Raw genomic sequence first — 20,391 nt, forward strand, 5'->3', positions numbered from 1 at the left:
AACCACATTCCCTACCCTCTGGCTCCTACCCTTGTAACTGCCGCCGGTGTAAAACCTGTCCCATGCACCCTCCCACCACCACCTACTCTAGTCCTGTAACCCGGAAGGTGTACACGATCAAAGGCAGAGCCACGTGTGAAAGCACCCACATGATTTACCAACTGACCTGCCTACACTGTGAAGCTTTCTACGTGGTAATGACCAGCAACAAACTGTCCATTCGCATGAATGGACACAGGCAGACAGTGTTTGTTGGTAATGAGGATCACCCCGTGGCTAAACATGCCTTGGTGCACGGCCAGCACACCTTGGCACACTGTTACACTGTCCAGGTTATCTGGATACTTCCCACTAACACCAACCTGTCAGAACTCCGGAGATGGGAACTTGCCCTTCAGTATATCCTCTCTTCTTGTTATCCGCCAGGCCTCAACCTCCGCTAATTTCAAGTTGCCGCCGCTCATACCTCACCTGTCTTTCAACAACATCTTTGCCTCTGTACTTCCGCCTCAACTGACATCTCTGCCCAAACTCTTTGTCTTTACAAATGTCTGCTTGTGTCTGTGTATGTGCAGATGGATATGTGTGTGTGTGTGTGTGTGTGTGTGTGTGTGTGTGTGTGTGTGTGTGTGCGCGCGAGTGTATACCTGTCCTTTTTCTCCCCCTAAGGTAAGTCTTTCCGCTCCCGGGATTGGAATGACTCCTTACCCTCTCCCTTCACACCCACATCCTTTCGTCTTTACCTCTCCTTCCCTCTTTCCTGATGAAGCAACCGTTGGTTGCGAAAGATTGAATTTTGTGTGTATTTTGTGTTTGTTTGTGTTTCTATCAACCTGCCAGCGCTTTTGTTTGGTAAGTCACATCACCTTTGTTTTTAGATATAAATTAGTATAAAGTTGTATTTACTGCAATGAAGCTGAAAGTGCTATATTACTGGCAGATGTGTGCAAAAGAAAACGTTTAAGCTACAGTTTTCAGAATTTGTAACTCTTCTAGTAGTAACAAAGGACAGGAGGGGAAAAAGGAAACAAAATCGAACATGCAAACTAAAGACTATGCCATTCAGTGTCAAGTGGAACATACAGGGTGTCCAAGGAGGACTGATCAATATTCAGAAATATTACAGGATCGATCATTTAAAGCAAAAAATTTGATATGGACATATGCCCTATTCCGAATAGTTTCCTAGATATGACACATAAAATGTACATTGTTATTTATTTTCTGTATTACCCAATAAATTGTAAAGTTAACACGCATTTAACAGTCAGTAAACATTACAACACACATTTTACAAACTACAATTGAAAAATACATATTTTGAATGCATTCACCTCCAAACACTGTCGTACATGTCACATTACAGTTGTACAGGTCACAATAAATGTTCAAATATCCCACCGTCAACTTTGATGCATTTATGCACTCTTGGGAGAACATTTTATGTGTTGCTTGTTTAAATGCCTCTGCAATATTCCTAATGAGGGCAGCAGTGTCCCTGATGTGATCAAGCAGTTCACCTTGTGTATTCAGGTTTTTTTTTGTACACTTCAGATTTAATCTGGTGATCTTGGGGGTCAGTCAATTGTACTATCAGGACCAATGCAGTGCTTAGTGTAATTCCGCCCATTTCAACAATGTGCTGCTGTTCCTGCACAAGTTGTTGAACTAAACATCAAGAATAAAAATGGAACTTGGAAGAATATCTATTTCACACAATGTGCTGAAAACTCTGTAAACATTCTATGATCAGAAATTTCACGTGGCAGAAAGTGTCAACGGTGAGCACTCCTGTAAAATACCTGAATACTGACCACCCCTCCTGGAACACCCTGTGTAACATTCAGGAAAGGTATATAATAAGGCTTGGAAATAACTGCTTTGTATAAGTGTAAAAATTATAACGTATTGGTATCTCCGTCTATTTAACTAACAAGTCATTTTTCAACACTTACATTTCCAATTACATCTATCAAATAGAAAATAGTTTATAACAAATCATAACTATTGTTTACCGTACCTTCACATGGTGTTTCTATTACTTCATAAGTTGGTTCCAAATTTGAATCAGTTGTCTCTTTCACAAGTGGCATACCATTGAGATCAATATTTTCATAAGGATGTGAATCAATCATCCGTAACTGCTCACAAAAAAGTTCCCTGACTGCATGATGTACCAAAACATACTGTTCTTTTGTCTGGACCATTGCTGTGCGTTGTTTACGCATTTCACGCACCAGGTTGAATAAACTAAAGTCACTGGTCAGTTTCTGAAAATCATTCATAAATTATCATGGTATAATCTTACGCAATGAAACACACACTCAGATAATACACACATAAGAGACAAAAGGGAGAAATGAATATGTGGACACCGGTCTTGATGTCTGAAACACTACACTTCCATTATAATGTAATTACTCTATTGGGTTCCAGCACTACATTACGAATATATTCTGTCTGAACATGTCAATATAAACTTGTAGAATTTTCAATTACCATGGTAACCAATATGTAAATTTTTCAAAGTATTTCCAAAATTAAATAATTTAAATACTCCTTACAATTAAGTATTTTACTAAGTACACGGCAAAAGAAGAACAAAGTCTGGGAAAAATGATAACTTCAAAAAAATGTGTTCCACATGAAACACTTTTTTCTAAAAACATTGTATTATGTAATATTTATATTAGGCTAAGTTCATAATTTGGTAGTAATGGAGACCACTCACTGAATAGCAGAAGTATTGAGCCATCAACAAGTGCACACACACAAAAGATAAAGGAAACTTGCTAGCTTTCGGAATCAATCTTTTCTTGAGCTAGTGTGTGTGTGTGTGTGTGTGTGTGTGTGTGTGTGTGTGTGTGTGTGTGTGTGTGTGTGCGTGCGCGCGCATGCACACTTTAATTCAATAAAGGATTGATTCAAAAAGGAAGCAATTTTTCTTTCCCTTTTGTGTTGCCTGTAATCAACACAATGCTTCTGCTATTCGGTACGTGGTCTCCTTTGCTCCTAAATTATCTAAATTCTACCAGAACTTTCCTACTATAAATGTGTAGCTCTACTTGCTATAAAGCACTTATTGAGTTTACAGATCACACTACTTAGTACTAGTCTCACCAGCTCCTATTAAAGAAAAGAACTATCAACTGAAGTGGGTGCTCCATTTGTGACATGAATTTATTTGTTATAGTTATGATTTTGGTTATTTATTTTTAAATCAAATTAAGTCCATGTGGTGTTCTGGATATAAACTCACACAATATATGCATCTACATATGCATACTCCATCAGCCACTGTACAGCGCATGGAGGAGGGGATCTAGCAGCATGCCTTTGAATTGCTTCAATGTCTTCCTTTCAGCCGAACTGATAGGGATAACACACACTTGAGCAGTACTCAAGAATGGGTCACACTTGTGTTCTATACATTGTCTCCTTTATAGATGAGCTAAACTTTCCTAAAAGTCTCCCAATAAACCAAAGTCAACCACCTGCCTTCCCTACAACCATCCTTACATGCTTGTTCGATTTTATATTGCTCTGTAGCGTTACACACAGATATTTAATCAACATGACTGTGTCAAGCAGCACACCACTAGTGCTGTATGTTTAAGACATCTTGTATTCTTCTACAGTTACTCAATGATGATATCTTCCCATAAACCACAGCATCATCAGCAAACAGGAGCCAATTGCTGATCGACTTGTCCATCAAATCATTTATGTATATGGAAAATAAGAGCAGTCCTATCACATTTCCCTGGGGCACTCCTGATGATATCCTTGTCTCTGATGAACACTCACCATTGAGAACAACATACTGGGCCTACTACTTCAGAAGTCTTTGAGATACTCACATAACTGGGAACCTATTCTGTACACTTGTAGCTTTGTTAACAGTCTGCAGTGGAGCACTGTGTCAAATGCTTTCCGGAAATGTAGGAATATGGAATCTGCTTGTTGCCCTTCATCCATGGTTGCAGGATTTCATGTGAGAAAAGGACAAGCTGAGTTTCACACGAGCAATGCTTTCTAAAAAAGTGCTGATTTGTGGACAAGCATTTCTGTCTCAAGGAAATTTATTATTTTCAAAGTCAGAATATGTTCAAGAAATCTGCAGCAAACCAATGTTAAGGATATTGGTCTGTAATTATGTGGGTCTGTTTTTTTGCCCTTATTATATATGGGACTCACCTGCACTTTTTTACAGTTGCTTGGGACTTTATGTTGGGAGAGAGATTTATGATAATCGCAAGCTAAGTAAGGGAGCACTGCCACAGTGTAATCTCTGTAAAACTGAACTGCTATTCCATCCAGACCTTGGAGCCTATTTGTTTTCAACACTTGCAGCTGCTTCTCCATGCCAGGGATGCATGTTACTAATGTCCTCCATATGAGAATCTGTCTGACAGTCAAACGAGTCTGTTTGTAAAATCTTCTGGTGTGAATAATTTCTTGAACGCAAAATTTAAAACTTCAGCTTTCCTTTTACTGTCTTCTATTGCCACACCAGAGTAGTTGACAAGTTACTGGATGAAAGTATTTGACCCACTTAGCGACTTTATACAGGACCACAGTTTTCTTGGGTTCTCAGCAAGTTCTTTTGCTAAGGTAAGATAGTGGAAGTTGCTATATGCTTCAAGGATTGAATTTCTTACAGATGGATGGATTTCTACCAAGCACTGCCTGTCAACGTTAGTGCATTGTTTTTTGAAGCAATAGTGCAACCATCTCAGCTTCCTCAGCATTTTCCAAATTTTATTATTAATCCATGGTGTGTCTTTTCCATTTTTAACCCATTTACTCAGTACATACTTATCCACGGTGCAATTTGCGATAAGTTTAAATTTTGCCCGTAATTTCTCTACATCCATCATATTGGAACTAGATGATGTCCATTCACTGTTCCAGTGGTATGCTAACAACTGCTTATCTGCTATTTTTATCATAAATACTATTCTAGCCTTACTGATGTGTTTATTAACTTTAATAATCATTGTCGCTATGGCACCATCATGGTTACTACTCCACGTCTCTATAGTGACACTGTCGATAAGTCAAGTCTGTCTGTAGCTACAACGTTAAAATATTTGCACTGAGTGGGGGCAGTCTAACTAGCTGTTCAAAACAATTTTTGGAAAACATGTTCAAAGGTAACAGACATAACTGTCTGTCCATACCACCTGCAATGAGTTCATAAACATCACTGTCTATACTCGGTAGATTGAAGTCACCTCCAACTAATATTGCATGAACTGGGTATTTCAGCACTACTGCATGTAGACTTTCCTTGAATGTGTCTACAACTGATATGGCAAAATTAAGTGTTCAGTAAAAATGTCCCATAATTATCTTTAGTTCACCTAAGCCTGCTGTACATGTCCAGGTAACTTCACAGTCAAGACTCATTTTTGACCTTGATAGACACAATATTTTTGTCAACAGCAATGAACACTCTTCCCCCTTATTGTGTCCAGTCTCTCCTTTCGATAAATGTTCCATGCCTTGCTAAATATTTCAGAGCTTTCTATTTAAAATTTCAGCCAGCTCTCAGTTCTGAGAATAATTTGAGCATAACTTTCTTGGGAGGCTGTAAATTCAGGAACCTTGCAATGAACACTTTGCCAATTTACTGTCAAAATCATAACAGTCAAAGTGCATTATCTTCTACGCAGTCTGATCTCACTCTCTGTGTATTGACAGGCCACTGTTCACTCAGGTCCTCAAACTACTGCCTAGTCTAAAAAATCCTCATGTGCATTCAACAAGTACTCTGCTACTCAAGTAGCCAGTTCCTTTGTGTAGTGGATTCCTGACTATCAAGGGAAGTCCTAAAATTCTTCACCCCACAATGCTGGTCTAGAATTCTGCAGCCAAGACCATCACAGAACTGGTGGAGCCTTCGGCTGAGACCCTCCATCCTGCTCCAAACCAAAGGACCTCGATCAATTCTTGCAACGATGCTGCTAATTGTCAGCTCTGCTTGCATCCTTTGTGGAGACTAGCAGTCTTCAACTCTTCCACCAACCACCCATACGAACTGATGATGGCCCAAGCAACAGATGTCACTGGTGCTGACACGAGCCCGAAGCTGCAGATGACTTCACCCAGTACGATCAATAGCAGCAGGCAGAGGCCTCTTCCACATCTCTGATGAGGTCACCCAGTGTATGTAACAAGTGCACATTGGCATTCTTTCCAGCCCTGGATGCTACTTCTGTGGTGTCACTGCCAGACACCACACTTGCTAGGTGGTAGCCTTTAAATCGGCCGCAGTCCGTTAGTATACGTCGGACCTGCGTGTCGCCACTATCAGTGATTGCAGACCGAGCACCGCCACACGGCAGGTCTAGTCTAGAGAGACTTCATAGCACTCGCCCCAGTTGTACAGCTGACTTTGCTAGCGATGGTTCACTGCCTATATACGCTCTCATTTGCAGAGATGATAGTTTAGCATAGCCTTCAGCTACGTCATTTGCTACAACCTACCAAGGTGCCATGTTCAGTAATTAGAATGAATTCTGAACAGACAATATTGTGAATCATGTACCGTCGTCAAGAGTGACGTTCATCATTAATGGATTAAAGTTAAGTATCAAACTAATTACGTCCGCTTTCTGAATTCTAATTCCTTGTCATGTTCCAGACCTCACATCAGTATAGTCCTTTCCTCCTCACGCCAGCCTGCCTGAGCTAAAACGCGTGCATTTCGGCCTCCACTAGTAACACGGTAGTGGCTCTTCTGCCAACACAACAGCTTCCCTATGGGGCTTCATAACATGCCTAACATTGAAGCTCCCAATAACTAGTAAATGCCTCCCCTCGTGTGCCTGCTCAGAACTTGCTGAAGGAGCAGCCACCCGTCCATTCAGAAGGTGAATGAGTGAGACTAGATGGCCAGTCTCCATGTTGACTTTCTGTCTTGAGTGACATGAATGCATTACAACCACCACTCACCCTGCGGTGAATGTGGGTACCTGTGATAGGTATACTACAAAGTGCCTAAGCAGCAGAGTCCATGGATGAAACAAACAATATTGAGGTGTCCCATGTGATGCAGCTGGTGGTCCGCCACCGCTACACTACAAGGCAGTAGCCTGAAGATGCTGGCCATAAGCCACTCGCGAATTGTGGCCAGTTCCTCCTGTATCCCCCCCCACACCATCCACTAACTGAAGAACTGAACTATGAAAGCACGCAGAAAAAGCTAAATATATGACTTGTTTCTCTCCTGGTGCATCACCAATGGCAACTGGCCTCTGACCGCTGTAATCAATGGTCACTTGCCTTTCAAAACAACCAGTCCATCATTGTATTTCTATTATATTTTTATACTGAATATACTACAGAATTCTCATGTCTATCACAAATCACCTGTGCAGTTATTAGTCCAATGTGACTGGAAAAGATTGCAGGTCACTCCATATTACAACAGACATAAAAGTATAATATTCATTTACAGACCCATAGATCCAAACTCCATCTCTTATGGGATCCTACAGCAGTGATGTATACAGCATCAGTGATCATACTGTTGCAGAAGCTGAGTAGCATAGTCACTGTAGTGTAGTGGTTATGATACTAGACTGTTGAATGGAAGGTCGTGAGTTCAAAACTCACCTGAACTGTAAAATTTTAAAATCTATATTCGGTTCGAGTACTTTCTAGAAGTACCCACAAATGTCAAGAACCATTATTCTGGAATGTTCCGCAACTGTATATATACCGTATGTGTTCTGGCCGGAGGCAGTTCATTCTGTGCTCTTGTATGGTTAAGTGCTGAATAAACCTTCGTAAAGTGACGTTCATGTTCGTCATTCATCTAATTACACCTTCTTCTATGTGACATTATTCTTCTGGAGATTCTGGGTACTGGAACTTGTGATAGCGCACATTATCAACAACACAGTGGCTCCCATCAGGCCACGACAGAGCCGCCGTTTATGTGGTGAGAAACCCGAGTTTGAGCCATATTCAACAGATCACAATCTAACGGAGGCAGAAGAAGAAGAGGACGTTACGATGACAGCAACTGTATGCCACCACATGAGACATCCTTCTGGGTTCTCTGGTGATGATGGCCAAGATCCAAACAAGTGGCTGAAGGTATATGAGCGAATAGCAAAATTTAACAAATGGGATGACACTGTGTGTTTGGCTAACGTATTTTTCTACTTAGAGGGCACTGCCAAGCAACGGTATGAGAACAACGAAGAGAAGTTCACAAGCTGGGAAGTATTCCAGGCGGAACTGCGCAACTATTTCGGTGACACACAATGACAGAAGTGTAAGGCTGAAGATAAATTAAAGTGCAGGTCACAGTGTCCAGGAGAAATGACAGCATCCTACATTCCAGACGTCTTGGAGCTGTGTAAAATAGTGGATCCCAAAATGAAGGAGGAAGATAAGGTTGCACATCTCATGAAGGGTGTTGCTGAGGACATGTATCAAGCCCTACTCCTGAAGGATGTTTCGACAGTAGACGACTTCATGAAATGGTGCCAGTATACCGAAACACTGCATTAAAAAAAGAATTACATGCAAGAAGTTTGAATGGCTTCCAAATGTCTATCGATGTCTGTGATGGAGGAAGCAACTGATTTCACAAGTGTTCTTCGTCAGATAGTGAGAGAGGAAGTTCAGAAGGCACTTGGATTGCACGGCTAGCAAAAAACTGAGATGCTTCAAGAGGTCATAAGGGAGGAAGTGGAACAGACACTGAACCCAATCTCTCATCCTTCATTTTCCTTTAAAACGGTAAAAAAGTTTAGACCCAGGTGAAGTTACATTCCTACAATGCTGCATGAGGAACCTGTTTAGGTACCAAGGAAGACTGACGTCTGGAGGACCCAGGACAATCAACCAGTATGTTTCCCCTGCAGACAACCAGGACATGTGGTGCACTGTTGTCGAGAAAGGCGGCGGATATTTGATGATGCCTGTGCCAAAAGACAGCAGACCGATCTTAGCCAACACCAACTCCGGAACGACAAAGATGAACAAGAAGATGTGGGTGCAGGACGACATAGGTCACCATCGCCACAAGCTAGCAGAAGAGGATGCTCCCCAACATGCTGATCAAGGTCTCCATCGCCGTTTAGAAGCTCCAGCCGATCACCCAGCTGCCACAAACTGGAAAACTAAAGGGTACGACCTTCCTTGGAGGTGAGGCCGCCGAAGAGAAAAATCCTCCGCCGTTGATCACTACAAAAATAATAGGAAACTACATCGATATCCTCATGGATGGCTGATCAGCCCAAGATCTTGTGGACTCTGGAGCATCATATTGAGTCATTTCGGAGAAGTACCATCACCTGTTGCAGAAAACCATATTCGTCGACAACAAAACATCTCTGCTGAAGGTGGCTAATGGGAAATATGTAAAACCTACAGGAAGATGTGTCATTCGAGTGGGTATAAGTGGCCATACACAGCCCTTAGAATTCATCATCTTACAAGAGTGTACCAATGACATCATTCTTGGATAGGACTTTTTGAAAGCTTCTCAGGCAATTATAAATTGTGGTCGCTTGAAGATTATGCTAGATGAGATGAGATACTGTGGACAGGAAGATGCGCATCCAAGTGTGTGGAGACTGTGCTGGATGAAGTGATCATTCCTGCAGGTAACTGTCATGTGTCATGCCATACATCAATCCATGGATCTTGTGGTGGAATGTAAGAGAGGCATACCACTGAAGAATAACTTGGTCATCCCAGCCTCTGTTGTCTCATTTAAGAACGGATTCGGTGAATTGTGGATAGTTAACTGTCACCAAGAACCACAGATCCTTCCAAGATGCATGTGCATAGCAAATGCAGAGCCGTTAGTTGCAGAACAGCTGAGCATCATAGAAACCTCCAATGCCAAGTCTGTGACGAAATTAGTGCTACCACTATGAAACAAGATCTTCTAGCTCGACTATCACCAGATCTCACTAAGGACCAGCAGAAGAAGAGTTCTCTGAATGCTTCAATCCACAGGTGAAGAGCAAATTAGACAAATCAATGGTGAAGCACCAGATTAGCACTGGAGACCATCAACCAGTAAGCCAGAGAGCATACCATGTGTCAGCAATGGAACGTCGAATAATTCGCGACGAGGTAGAGAAAATGATGATGAATGACATCATTCAGCCTTTGCAGAGCCCATGGTCATCACCAGTGGTTCTCGTCAGGAAGAAGGATGGCAGTTGGGGCTTTTATGTTGATTAAAGGAAGCTTAATAAGGTAACCAGAAAGGACATTTACCCTCTTCCATGAATTGACGATACACTAGACTGTCTGAAGGGGGCTAAGTTTTTCTCAACCATGGACATATACTCAGGATACTGGCAAGTCGAAGTAGATGAGACTGATTGTGAGAAAACTGCATTCATTACCCCTGAGGACCTGTATGAGTTTAAGGTAATGCCGTTTGGTTTGTGTAATGGACCCGCAACTTTTGAACAGATGATGGTTAATCTTCGTCACCTGAATGGACAATGTGTCTTTGTGACTTAGATGACATTATAGTGTTCTCAGAGACATTTGATGAACATATAAACAGACTGAGGGCCGTTCTTAATTGTCTCCAACAAGACAGACTGAAACTTAATCCGAGAAAGTGTCTCTTTGGAGCAAAAGAAATCAAAACACTTGGACACTTTGTGCCAAAAGAAGGTGTGTGACCAGACACAGAAAAGGTGAGAGCTATAACAGAATTTCCTATTCCTAAAAGTATTAGAGATGTAAGAAGCTTCCTCGGATTATGTTCTTATTACCATCATTTTATCAAAGACTTTTGTATCAAAGAGAGGCCACTCCGAGTTGTTAAAAGCCGATGCTAAATTTATCTGGGGTGGTGCTCAACAAGATTCTTTCGATGTGCTGTGAAAAGCTCTGATGACTGACACTGTACTTAGTCTGTATGATGAGAGAGCACCTACACAACTACACACAAATGGGTTCAGTGCTGTTCTGGTGCAAATTTTGGATGGAAAAGAGAAGGTTATAGCCTATGCTTCTAGGACACTTACAAAAGCTGAGAAAAACTACTCAACTATAGAAAGAGAATGTCTTGCTGTGATCTGGGCCATGTGCAAATTTCAACAGTATATATATACTAAGATGGTATCTGTTCTTTCAGACATGTCCGAAAGAACAGATACCATCGGTGACCATGCAGTTCGTTAGAATCAAATTACAATGAAATGAACACCCTTAGCTACTTACAGGCGTTGACGTACATCAACGGGGACAGACGAAAATGTACGCCCCGACCACGACTCGAACCCGGGATCTCCTGCTTACATGGCAGACGCCCTATCCATCTGAGCCACCGAGGACACAGAGGATAGCGCGACTGCAGGGATTTATCTCTGGCACGCCTCCCGCGAAACCCACATTCTCAACGTATAGTCCCGCACTACATCCGTAGTGCCCCCACCCATTATACTCATTACTCGCGGCGTGTTGCCGATTCCCCTAAGAGTACGGGCACTATTTGTGAATTCGCACAGGAGAAGAAGATGGTCAAGTGGTTGGTGAGCCTTAACTATATATATATATACTAAGATGGTATCTGTTCTTTCGGACATGTTCGAAAGAACAGATACCATCGGTGACCATGCGGTTCGTTAGAATCAAATTACAATGAAACGAACACCCTTAGCTACTTACAGGCGTTGACATGAAGCCCTATAAGGGCCCTGCAACCCAGGGTAAATTCGAAGCTCCAGTGACAGGCAACAAGTGGAAAGGTGACGAAGAATGTAGCCACAAGGGAAGTTCTAAGAAGATCACCGCAAGGGTGAACATCAGTCATCGGGGGTCAGAGTATGCAGGACCTATGACTTGTTCCCGAACTAGGAGGACATAACACCGAGACGCTGTTCTCTTAAGGAGGGAGTAATGTCACAGAAGAAGCTGAGTAGCAAAGTCACTGTAGTGTAGTGGTTATGATACTAGACTGTTGCATGGAGGTTTGTGAGTTCAAAATTCACCTGAATTGTAAAATTTTAATTTCTATATTCGGTTCGAGTACATTGTAGAGCAAGTGATGAATAAACCTTCGTAAAGTGAAGTTAGCATTTGTCATTCATCTAATTACACCTTCTTCTACGTGACAATATTTGCAGTGAATTTTGTTACTGCACTGTGCGCTGAACACCAAATATGCACTCATATTGTTGCAACACATTTTGTTTATAATCACAATTATATAGAGATTAATCACATTAAGTTCTAAAATCCTGACACTTCCTGGCAGATTAAAACTCTGTGCCAGACCGAGACTCGAACTCAGAACCTCTGCCTTCTAAAATCCTATTCTGGCATGAACTGTTCTGGAACAAGTTGTAGTTTTATCATGAATTGTTTCAATAAATTTTTCCTTAGTTCCCCAGTCTTTGGCAATTACCTGCTTTGCTCTTCATCATGACCAGAACAGAACATCTGTAGCCACCTAAAAATCACTGCTTCATCCCTGAGCTTCATAGATATGACATGGAATGAATGATGCTTTGAGAATTACAAAAATCTAATAAAAAATTGAATGACACAGGCATTTATACCAGTCACCACATTTATACAGCACACAGCCACATGAAAATTGTGTGTGTTTCTATCAATAACAGCCTTGGCATGGCACATGCAACAAAATCAGTTGCACTAGACTGTAGCAGGGTTTCATCAACGAAACTTATTTTATGGATGAATTATAATATCACAGTATTTAAGTATCTTACTTCTTCTCAACCACTGTTCCTACCAAAAATACCTGTCATGACCTAAAAAGCGCAAATTCAGAGAAAATTTTATCTGAAATAATGTGGAAATGAAAAAGAACAATGAACAGAAGTTATAATTAACTATAATCTTTATGTTCATAAAATGTTTACTTACACCAGCCCTGAGTAGACCCAAAACATAATCTATGGCACATATTGTGCCCGTGCGGCCACAACCAGCAGAACAATGAATAAGCACAGGCAAAGTTTCTGAAGCCTGAGTATCTCTCACAAGGCGAACCATGTCCAGCAGAGGTCTCACCAGTGGTGGCACACCATGATCTGGCCAAGCAGAGTAGTGAAACTGGCAAACTGTACGATGTTCTGCAATAGAAGTGTCAAAATTCACATAAAATAAACTTTTTGAGAGTCATTAAAACAAGACAACTGGCAATTTATACTCTACAATACTGGAAGAAGGTAAAATAATGAGAAGGTAAGAAGAACATGGTAACTTACCTGCCTATAATTTTGTCAAAGGAATAATCATAATATAGTAAGATACAAACATCTCAAGTGAGGACACAGTAAAACCAACATATTCATACAAACATGGGTTTGAAGCACAACAAAGAAGTTGCTTTGTTAGGGTATAAATGTAATCCCAACAAACCTCTGCAGCATGTCGTCAGTGGCTTTCCATACAAGCTGTGATCACAATTTCTGTAAAGTGCTCTCCTTAGTTGTACTGGATGACATAAATTGACAATAACTATATCACTGAAAGAGAAATGAATTCCTTTTTTCATTGCAGTAACCTTTGAGTATTACGAAAACTTACAGTGATCTTCATTTAGTTAGTTACTTGCTTCTGTGGCACAGTGGTCAGCTTGCTCTACTGCAACAAGGAGAACCTGCGTTCAATTTCTGGTACTGCCAATGACTGTTTCTTGGTGGGAAAAATGGAACACGCCCTATTCACTGTTGTAAGAACAACTGAGACATCCCATGACATGTTAAGTAGATGATAAAGTAGCAATGAGAAGGCATTTAATGGTCCCTGGACCTGATCACAGAATTAAGTTTTGATTTTCATTTTTATGCATTTAGAAGTGAGATACTATGGCATGTAGGAACTCATTTTTAATTCCAAAGCAGGCAGGTATTCTGATAATGCACTCTCAAGCAGTTGACAGCATCTGGAGACTTCTGCAGTTCCTGCTTCACAGATCCGTCTCCACGGTCCGAAGGTGGTGTGCCTTTGGATTGAAACCAGTCAACAATCAATGTGATTTTGCAATCTAGACTGTTTTTATAACTACAATTGTGAAAATCAATCGGTTTTTCCCAAAATGTGTTCAAAAATTGGTCTTTAACACATTGCTCAAAAATACAGATGTATTCTATAGTCCCATAAAAGATTTCCACTTCAAACCTGCAGAGACCCACACTTTGACTCTGCAACAAAATGGGCTATAAACTCACATTTTAGCAGCATAATGGCTCTCTACTCATTCAAAAAGGCAGAAGAATCCAAAACAAATTGAATGTAGTTGGGAATATGGATGAACAATTCTACCAGAGATTTTTCAGTGACATGTCACCCACTAAATTGCAAAACAGACCAAACACCTAACCACTAAGAACTTGGCCGTTTGCCTGGATACATGCACACATACTTTTATATAGGAAAATGACCAGAAAACTTGTCTAAAATTTATATAATATGCAGTGGTTGTTTTTGCTGTTGCTGTTTTATTCTCATAAGTTTTCTGTTTTACTGATTTGTTGGTATGCCTTACTGATAGACACTGAGCACAGAAGTTTTCAGTACAGTGAGGAAGGCAGCACAAATGGTACAGTGTTTACTATGGAATAGGCCCAAATATAACAAAATTACTAAAACAATTTAGAACTTAATATAATATGATCACATTATGACATTAATGATTTACAGTGCACTTTGGAAAATTTATTATATTTCAAATTACTATATCCTAGGAACATGTACCACGGCAAAATTTGAGGTTTTATTAGCATAGTCAATGGATCAATTAATAAAAATGTTGAAATTTTCAGAATTCTTGACGAGTTTATTAAAAATAGAAGTTTTAGCAAAGTAGCAAGATCGGTACAATGATTACATTCATACAGAATTCAAACAATGAAAAAAGTCCCGAATTGTTTGAATTCATTGTTTTAATTAACAGTGATCAGGCTTGTAGACTGCTTAAAGAATAAATGCAAGTAATATTATGTTCATCTCAGTGGGAACTATACACATTTAAACTCTTACTGCATTATCATTTTGACATTCCTGCCGAATATTATACATACTTCACCTAAATTACAATGTTCCACAACTTGCAAACATCAGTAAATCTGATAAATTACCACACAACTCTTTAATTAATGAAATGTTATAAGAACCATGAAGCCAAAAAGTGACTGCCAAGTGAATTCAGTCATGGTGAATATTCATTTAATGGACCTAGCAACAAATTCTTTCTTGCATTAATGTTTCATGCACAAAAGGAAATTATCTGCACATTTATTAAGTCAGGTTAATTTTAAACTATTGGTTGTTTTTGAACTTAAGCCAATCAGACTATTTCAATGCACTTGCTTCAAATGTGTTGATTACAAACATCAAATGAAGAAATGTACAAGTTACCTCATAATAAAACAAGTGAGCCTAGCAATGAGGTTTTAAAAAACAATGAAATTGAAAATACCTTACATCTTCACACAGCTCATTTTATACTAAGAAGCACTGTGAACTTTACCCAGATGATAATATAAGTCTCAGTGCTGCTTGCTATCTGTGTGAGACATATTTCTGCCATAGGAATTCTTTGGTTTCTCTATATAGTTTTATGTTTTCTTTATCTTGTGTTTTACCAGGTGTCTTCTAATATACGTAAGTTAATTTTCATTTGGTTAGCTTAGCACCCTGATTTATGTAAAGTGCATTTCATGTAGCTGAATACCAAACATATATTTTGTAATCAGCCCAAATATCATTATTTCACCAAAAAAAATCTAATTTTAAGGTTTATTGTCCTCATTCAATAATGTTCTCCACTGCCTTTTTACATATTTGAACACAATATGAATTACATTCAAGAAATATCATTATAACACTATTGCAAAACACTGGTCATAATGTGCATAATATTTAACAGTTTCAGGCAAACCACATTACAAAAAAGTTTCATGGACGTACTATGATCCATCACTTGGTACATGCTTTAGAACACTTAAATTCCTAAAGGAAATATGATCTGCTTGAGAAATGTTTCAAATGTCAGTTGTAAATGCAAGAACTGTTATAAGAACTGTTATTTTGGAAGCTACCTCCATATACTCACACAGTAAAGGAGACAACACAGTATTTTTAAGAAGTTGTATGATAGTTTATATAGCTTTTTATACAGGTCAATAGAGGAACTTATGAAAAATTTCTTTTATGTGCCTACAACCCCATATGTTTAGAAACATTGTTTGCATTGGTGAAGTTATGAAGTCATGTACTGAACAGAACAAATGGTTAAAACATTCTTAAAAATGGTGTGCTGCAAATGTCAGCTTAAGCTGCTCCCACTCACCAAAGAATGAGATTTCTTGATGGAAATGCCACTAGACACATGATTCTGGTATTCCAAAGACACAATGGATATTTTCCAAGCACAAAGGAGAGATGTTTTTTAAAACAATGAGGCCAACCACTCCTCATGCTTATTATTTTCTTTAATCCATCTGGGACTGCATTTTAGGTTGTACTAGGTCTAAATTATCATTACTCCTCTGTTATCAGAAGATTAGAAATTTCCAGCCTTGTTGGTCATATAGATCTACTGTAACTTTCCCAAATGCCGACTGAATACTGCTGTCAGGGTCTCCAGCTTAGTGTAATCAGTACGTATTTGTTTCATCTGCAGTATTTCTTAGTTGATGATGGATTGTTCTGCTCTCTCTCTCTCTCTCTCTCTCTCTCTCTCTCTCTCTCTGTCTCTCTCACACACACACACACACACACACACACACACACACCACCACCACCACCACCACCAAAACAACAACAACAACAAAATCAAAATCAAAAGCTATTCTGTGCATTCAGATAAAAGCAATTGTTAGACAAATGAAATACTTTTCCAGAATTTTATATACTCTCCTGATCAAAACTGTCTTAAATTGTGGAAAGTGCTTAAAATTTTTCACATTGTGAAACAACACACACAGTTTGACAACAACATTACTAACATTTCCTCTTTTTCAAACTCTGCTCCTCCTGCAATTTATTCAAGTGCTCCTATTAGCTCTGTGTTAATACTTACCTTTAACTATAATAAGAACATTGTTATAAATATCTAAATATTTCAAAAATTTACAAAATGCTTTCTGCAAATGAGTCAAAAGACAAGCCTCAAATATGTTGATATTAGGACATGATACATTGTACTGTAGACACCATACAATAATTGGTGGCATATGAACACTTGCAACCTACGTATCCAAATTTCACAATCTAACACACATTTCATCGCTTCATTCAGGGAAACCAAACTAACCTTTACATCTACATCTATACTCTGCAAGCCACCATCTATCTTGCAATGTCTGTCAATGGAGTTGGTGGATCATCTCCATGACACTTTCATGCTTACTAAATGAACCTGTAATGAAATGTACTGCTCTTTTTAGGACCTTCTATATTTCCTATATCTTTCCTATCTCATACAAATCCTACAATGACAAACAATATTCAAGTACTGGTTGAACAAGTGTTCTATAAGCTAATTCTTTTATTGATGGACTAAATTTCGTGAAGATTCCTCCATTGAATCCCATTTTGGCAGATGCTTTACTTGCATTTCATTTGATGTGGCTGTTTCATTTCAGATCATTCTGTATGCATTCACCTAGATATTTTATGGAAGTAACTGCGTCCACTGATTGTTCTGGAGTTTTGTAGTCATACAATAAATGGCCTTATATGTAATCGTAGTAAGTTACATTTGTTCATGTCGAGGGTCAATTGCTATTCCCTGCACCAAGCACTTGTCTTCTGAACACCTTTCTGCACTTCACTACAATTTTTGAGCTTTGAGACTTATCAGTACACAACAGCGTCATCTGTGAAAAGCCTCCTGTAACTTCCAATGTTGAAAACTAATGGTCATATAATACTTCCCTTGGGCACACCCAAAGTTATCTTCACCCCTGAAGACTTCTCTGAGTTCAGAATATCATGTTTTATTCTGTTTGCTGGAAACTCTTCAATCCTATCATGCAGTTGGTCTGAAATTCTGTGCACTCATATTTTGTTCATTAGGTGGCAGTACAAAACTGTATCAAATGCCTTCCTGAAGTCAAGGATCACGGCATCTATCAGTGCGCCTGTATCTACTGCTTTCTGGATCTCGTGGAAGAACAGAGTGAGCTCGGTTTCACATGATTTCTGCTTCTGAAATTAACTGTGGCTCCACTAGATGCAATTTTCAGCCACCAGAAATGTCATAAGACATGTTCCACAAATCTACAACTGACCAATGTTGGGAATACAGGTCTGTAGTTTTGTGTCAGTCTGATGACCCATCTTGAAAACGGGAATGACCTGTGCTTTTTTCCAATCATCAGGAACACTGTGCTCCTTCAAAGATCTATGGTACACTGCTTTTCTACTGCTACCTTTATGTCTATTGAACTCACTGTCTTTTCTGGTATTTAATGACTTTGCTTCTATCATAACTCCACTGCTTTTAGTGCTGTGACATCACCATTTTCAGTCTATAATCTTAGCTCCTCTTTCCTTACTCATCATTTATTTATACCAATCTTCTGCCAATTTTTTTTATTCCTTTTTTAAATGTATGTCTCCTCAAATATTTACTGTTTCTAACAGTTTAATGTTGTTCTACTACCTTTCCTCTTGTACGTTAGCTGACTGCTCCCCAAAATAAATTCGGTATCACTTTTTGAAGATAGAAAAATTAAATCCCGCTCCTCTTAAAGTTTATTTATTATTTCACTAGTTCCACTTCTTGGAGAAGTGATCTTTATTTCTACAAATTCACAATTTTATGAATATTTCTCGGCTCCTGTCAGTGCTAGTGCCATTTATTATAGTTTGACCAAGCTAAGTGTGTTCCTGGAAGAACAACAGTGTCTCTTGGAACTACCCCAGGTGCAGTCTGTCTAGGAAACATTTTGTTCCTTCCTTTTTTGTATTTCTTGTCTAGAGTAGAGTATTGGAAAATACACTGTCTGGTCACATTAATGTGTCCACCTGTCAAAAATCTTTCGTAGCATAGACTGCTGGGAGATGTGCAGGAAGAGAGCGAGTCAGGTTCTGGAAGGTTCCGATAGGGATGTGGAACTACACTGACACCGGTATAATGGCCAGCTGCACTAAGTTTTTCAGTTCGGGATTGATGGTGCGTACAGCCCAATCTAGATAGTCCCACAAATTCTCTATTGCATTTAAATCTGGGGAGTTTGGTGGGCAGCAGAATGCTCTAAACTCATCCTGATGCTCTTAGATCAACACACACTGCGAGCTTTATGACATGTTCCACTGTCCTGCTGTTAGATGCCATGGTGCTAAGGAAAAACAAACTGCATGTAGAGAGAGACATGGTCCTGAAAGGTAGATGCATACTAGTGTTGATCCAGTGTGCCTTCCAGAATGACAATACCACCCAGGGAACACCATGGAAATATTTCCCAGACCATAACACTGCAATTATTGTTGCAGGGTATTTGCTTTCATATGTTTCATGTTGTGCATACCAATAGAGCGTAAAACGTGATTCATCTGAAAAGACCACCTGTCAGCACTAAGTGGTGGTTCAATTGCAGTATTGGCATGCAAATTCCAGACTTCACTGTCAAGGAACAGCAGTCAGTATGGGTGGATGAACCGGTTGCCTGCTGCAGAGGCCCGTACACACCAACGGTCACTGAACAGTCATTGGCGAGATATTGCTGGTAGCCCCTTGATTTATCTGAGTGGTCAACAGTTGCATGTTTATTCACCTATACCCACCTCTGCAGTCATCTTTCACCCCTGTAATGTATGGCCCATGGTGCACCACAGTTGCCTCGGCACCGGTTTTGTATAGGACCATGCACAGCATACTGTAATCGCAGCAGCACGCGGACAGATTAAAAACTTCGCCATTTCAGACATGCTTCAGCCCTTGGCTGGAAAGTCAATTATCGTGCCCTTTTAGACGTTAGATAAATTTCTCCATGTCCGCTTTACAACAATGACTGCACTGTTTTCCATGTCACCCTGAAATGCTTTATATACCCTCCACTGCTAGTGCTGCCACCAACCATCTGCAAGTGGTTATCATACGCTGACTCCGAACATAGGTGGTAGTCACATTAATGTGATGAGACTGTGCGTAACACACCATACTCAAGGTTTAATATTTCACTTGCTCTAAGTCTATGAAAAGCTCTGTCTGTTTTCCTCTTAAGCACAAAATGGCACGGTTCTGCCTCCCATCATTAGGCACAGCTTTAACTTGGTTGAGCTACAAGAAAGCAAGTAGACTTTATTTGCCATTACAAAAGCTAGGTTTCAAATGGATGTCCAGCACCATAGCACCCACAATAAATGAATCTTAACAAGAAGACGCGATCGGCAAGAATTTTCTATAGAAAC

General features: G+C 39.7%; 1 protein-coding gene across 1 annotated transcript in view; it reads right to left on the minus strand.

The window, feature by feature from the left end:
* The window catches only part of LOC126469802 (uncharacterized), a 129,497-nt gene that overhangs the window by 63,533 nt on the left and 45,573 nt on the right, over nucleotides 1–20,391 (minus strand). The window contains exons 5-6 of the mRNA XM_050097060.1: nucleotides 12,889–13,097; nucleotides 2,021–2,270 (exon numbers count right to left, since the gene is read on the minus strand). Of these exons, the coding sequence (XP_049953017.1) occupies nucleotides 2,021–2,270; nucleotides 12,889–13,097 (459 nt within the window). The remainder of the gene's footprint in view (nucleotides 1–2,020; nucleotides 2,271–12,888; nucleotides 13,098–20,391) is intronic.

Source organism: Schistocerca serialis, chromosome 3, assembly GCF_023864345.2.
Source record: "Schistocerca serialis cubense isolate TAMUIC-IGC-003099 chromosome 3, iqSchSeri2.2, whole genome shotgun sequence".
Taxonomy (NCBI): domain Eukaryota; kingdom Metazoa; phylum Arthropoda; class Insecta; order Orthoptera; family Acrididae; genus Schistocerca; species Schistocerca serialis.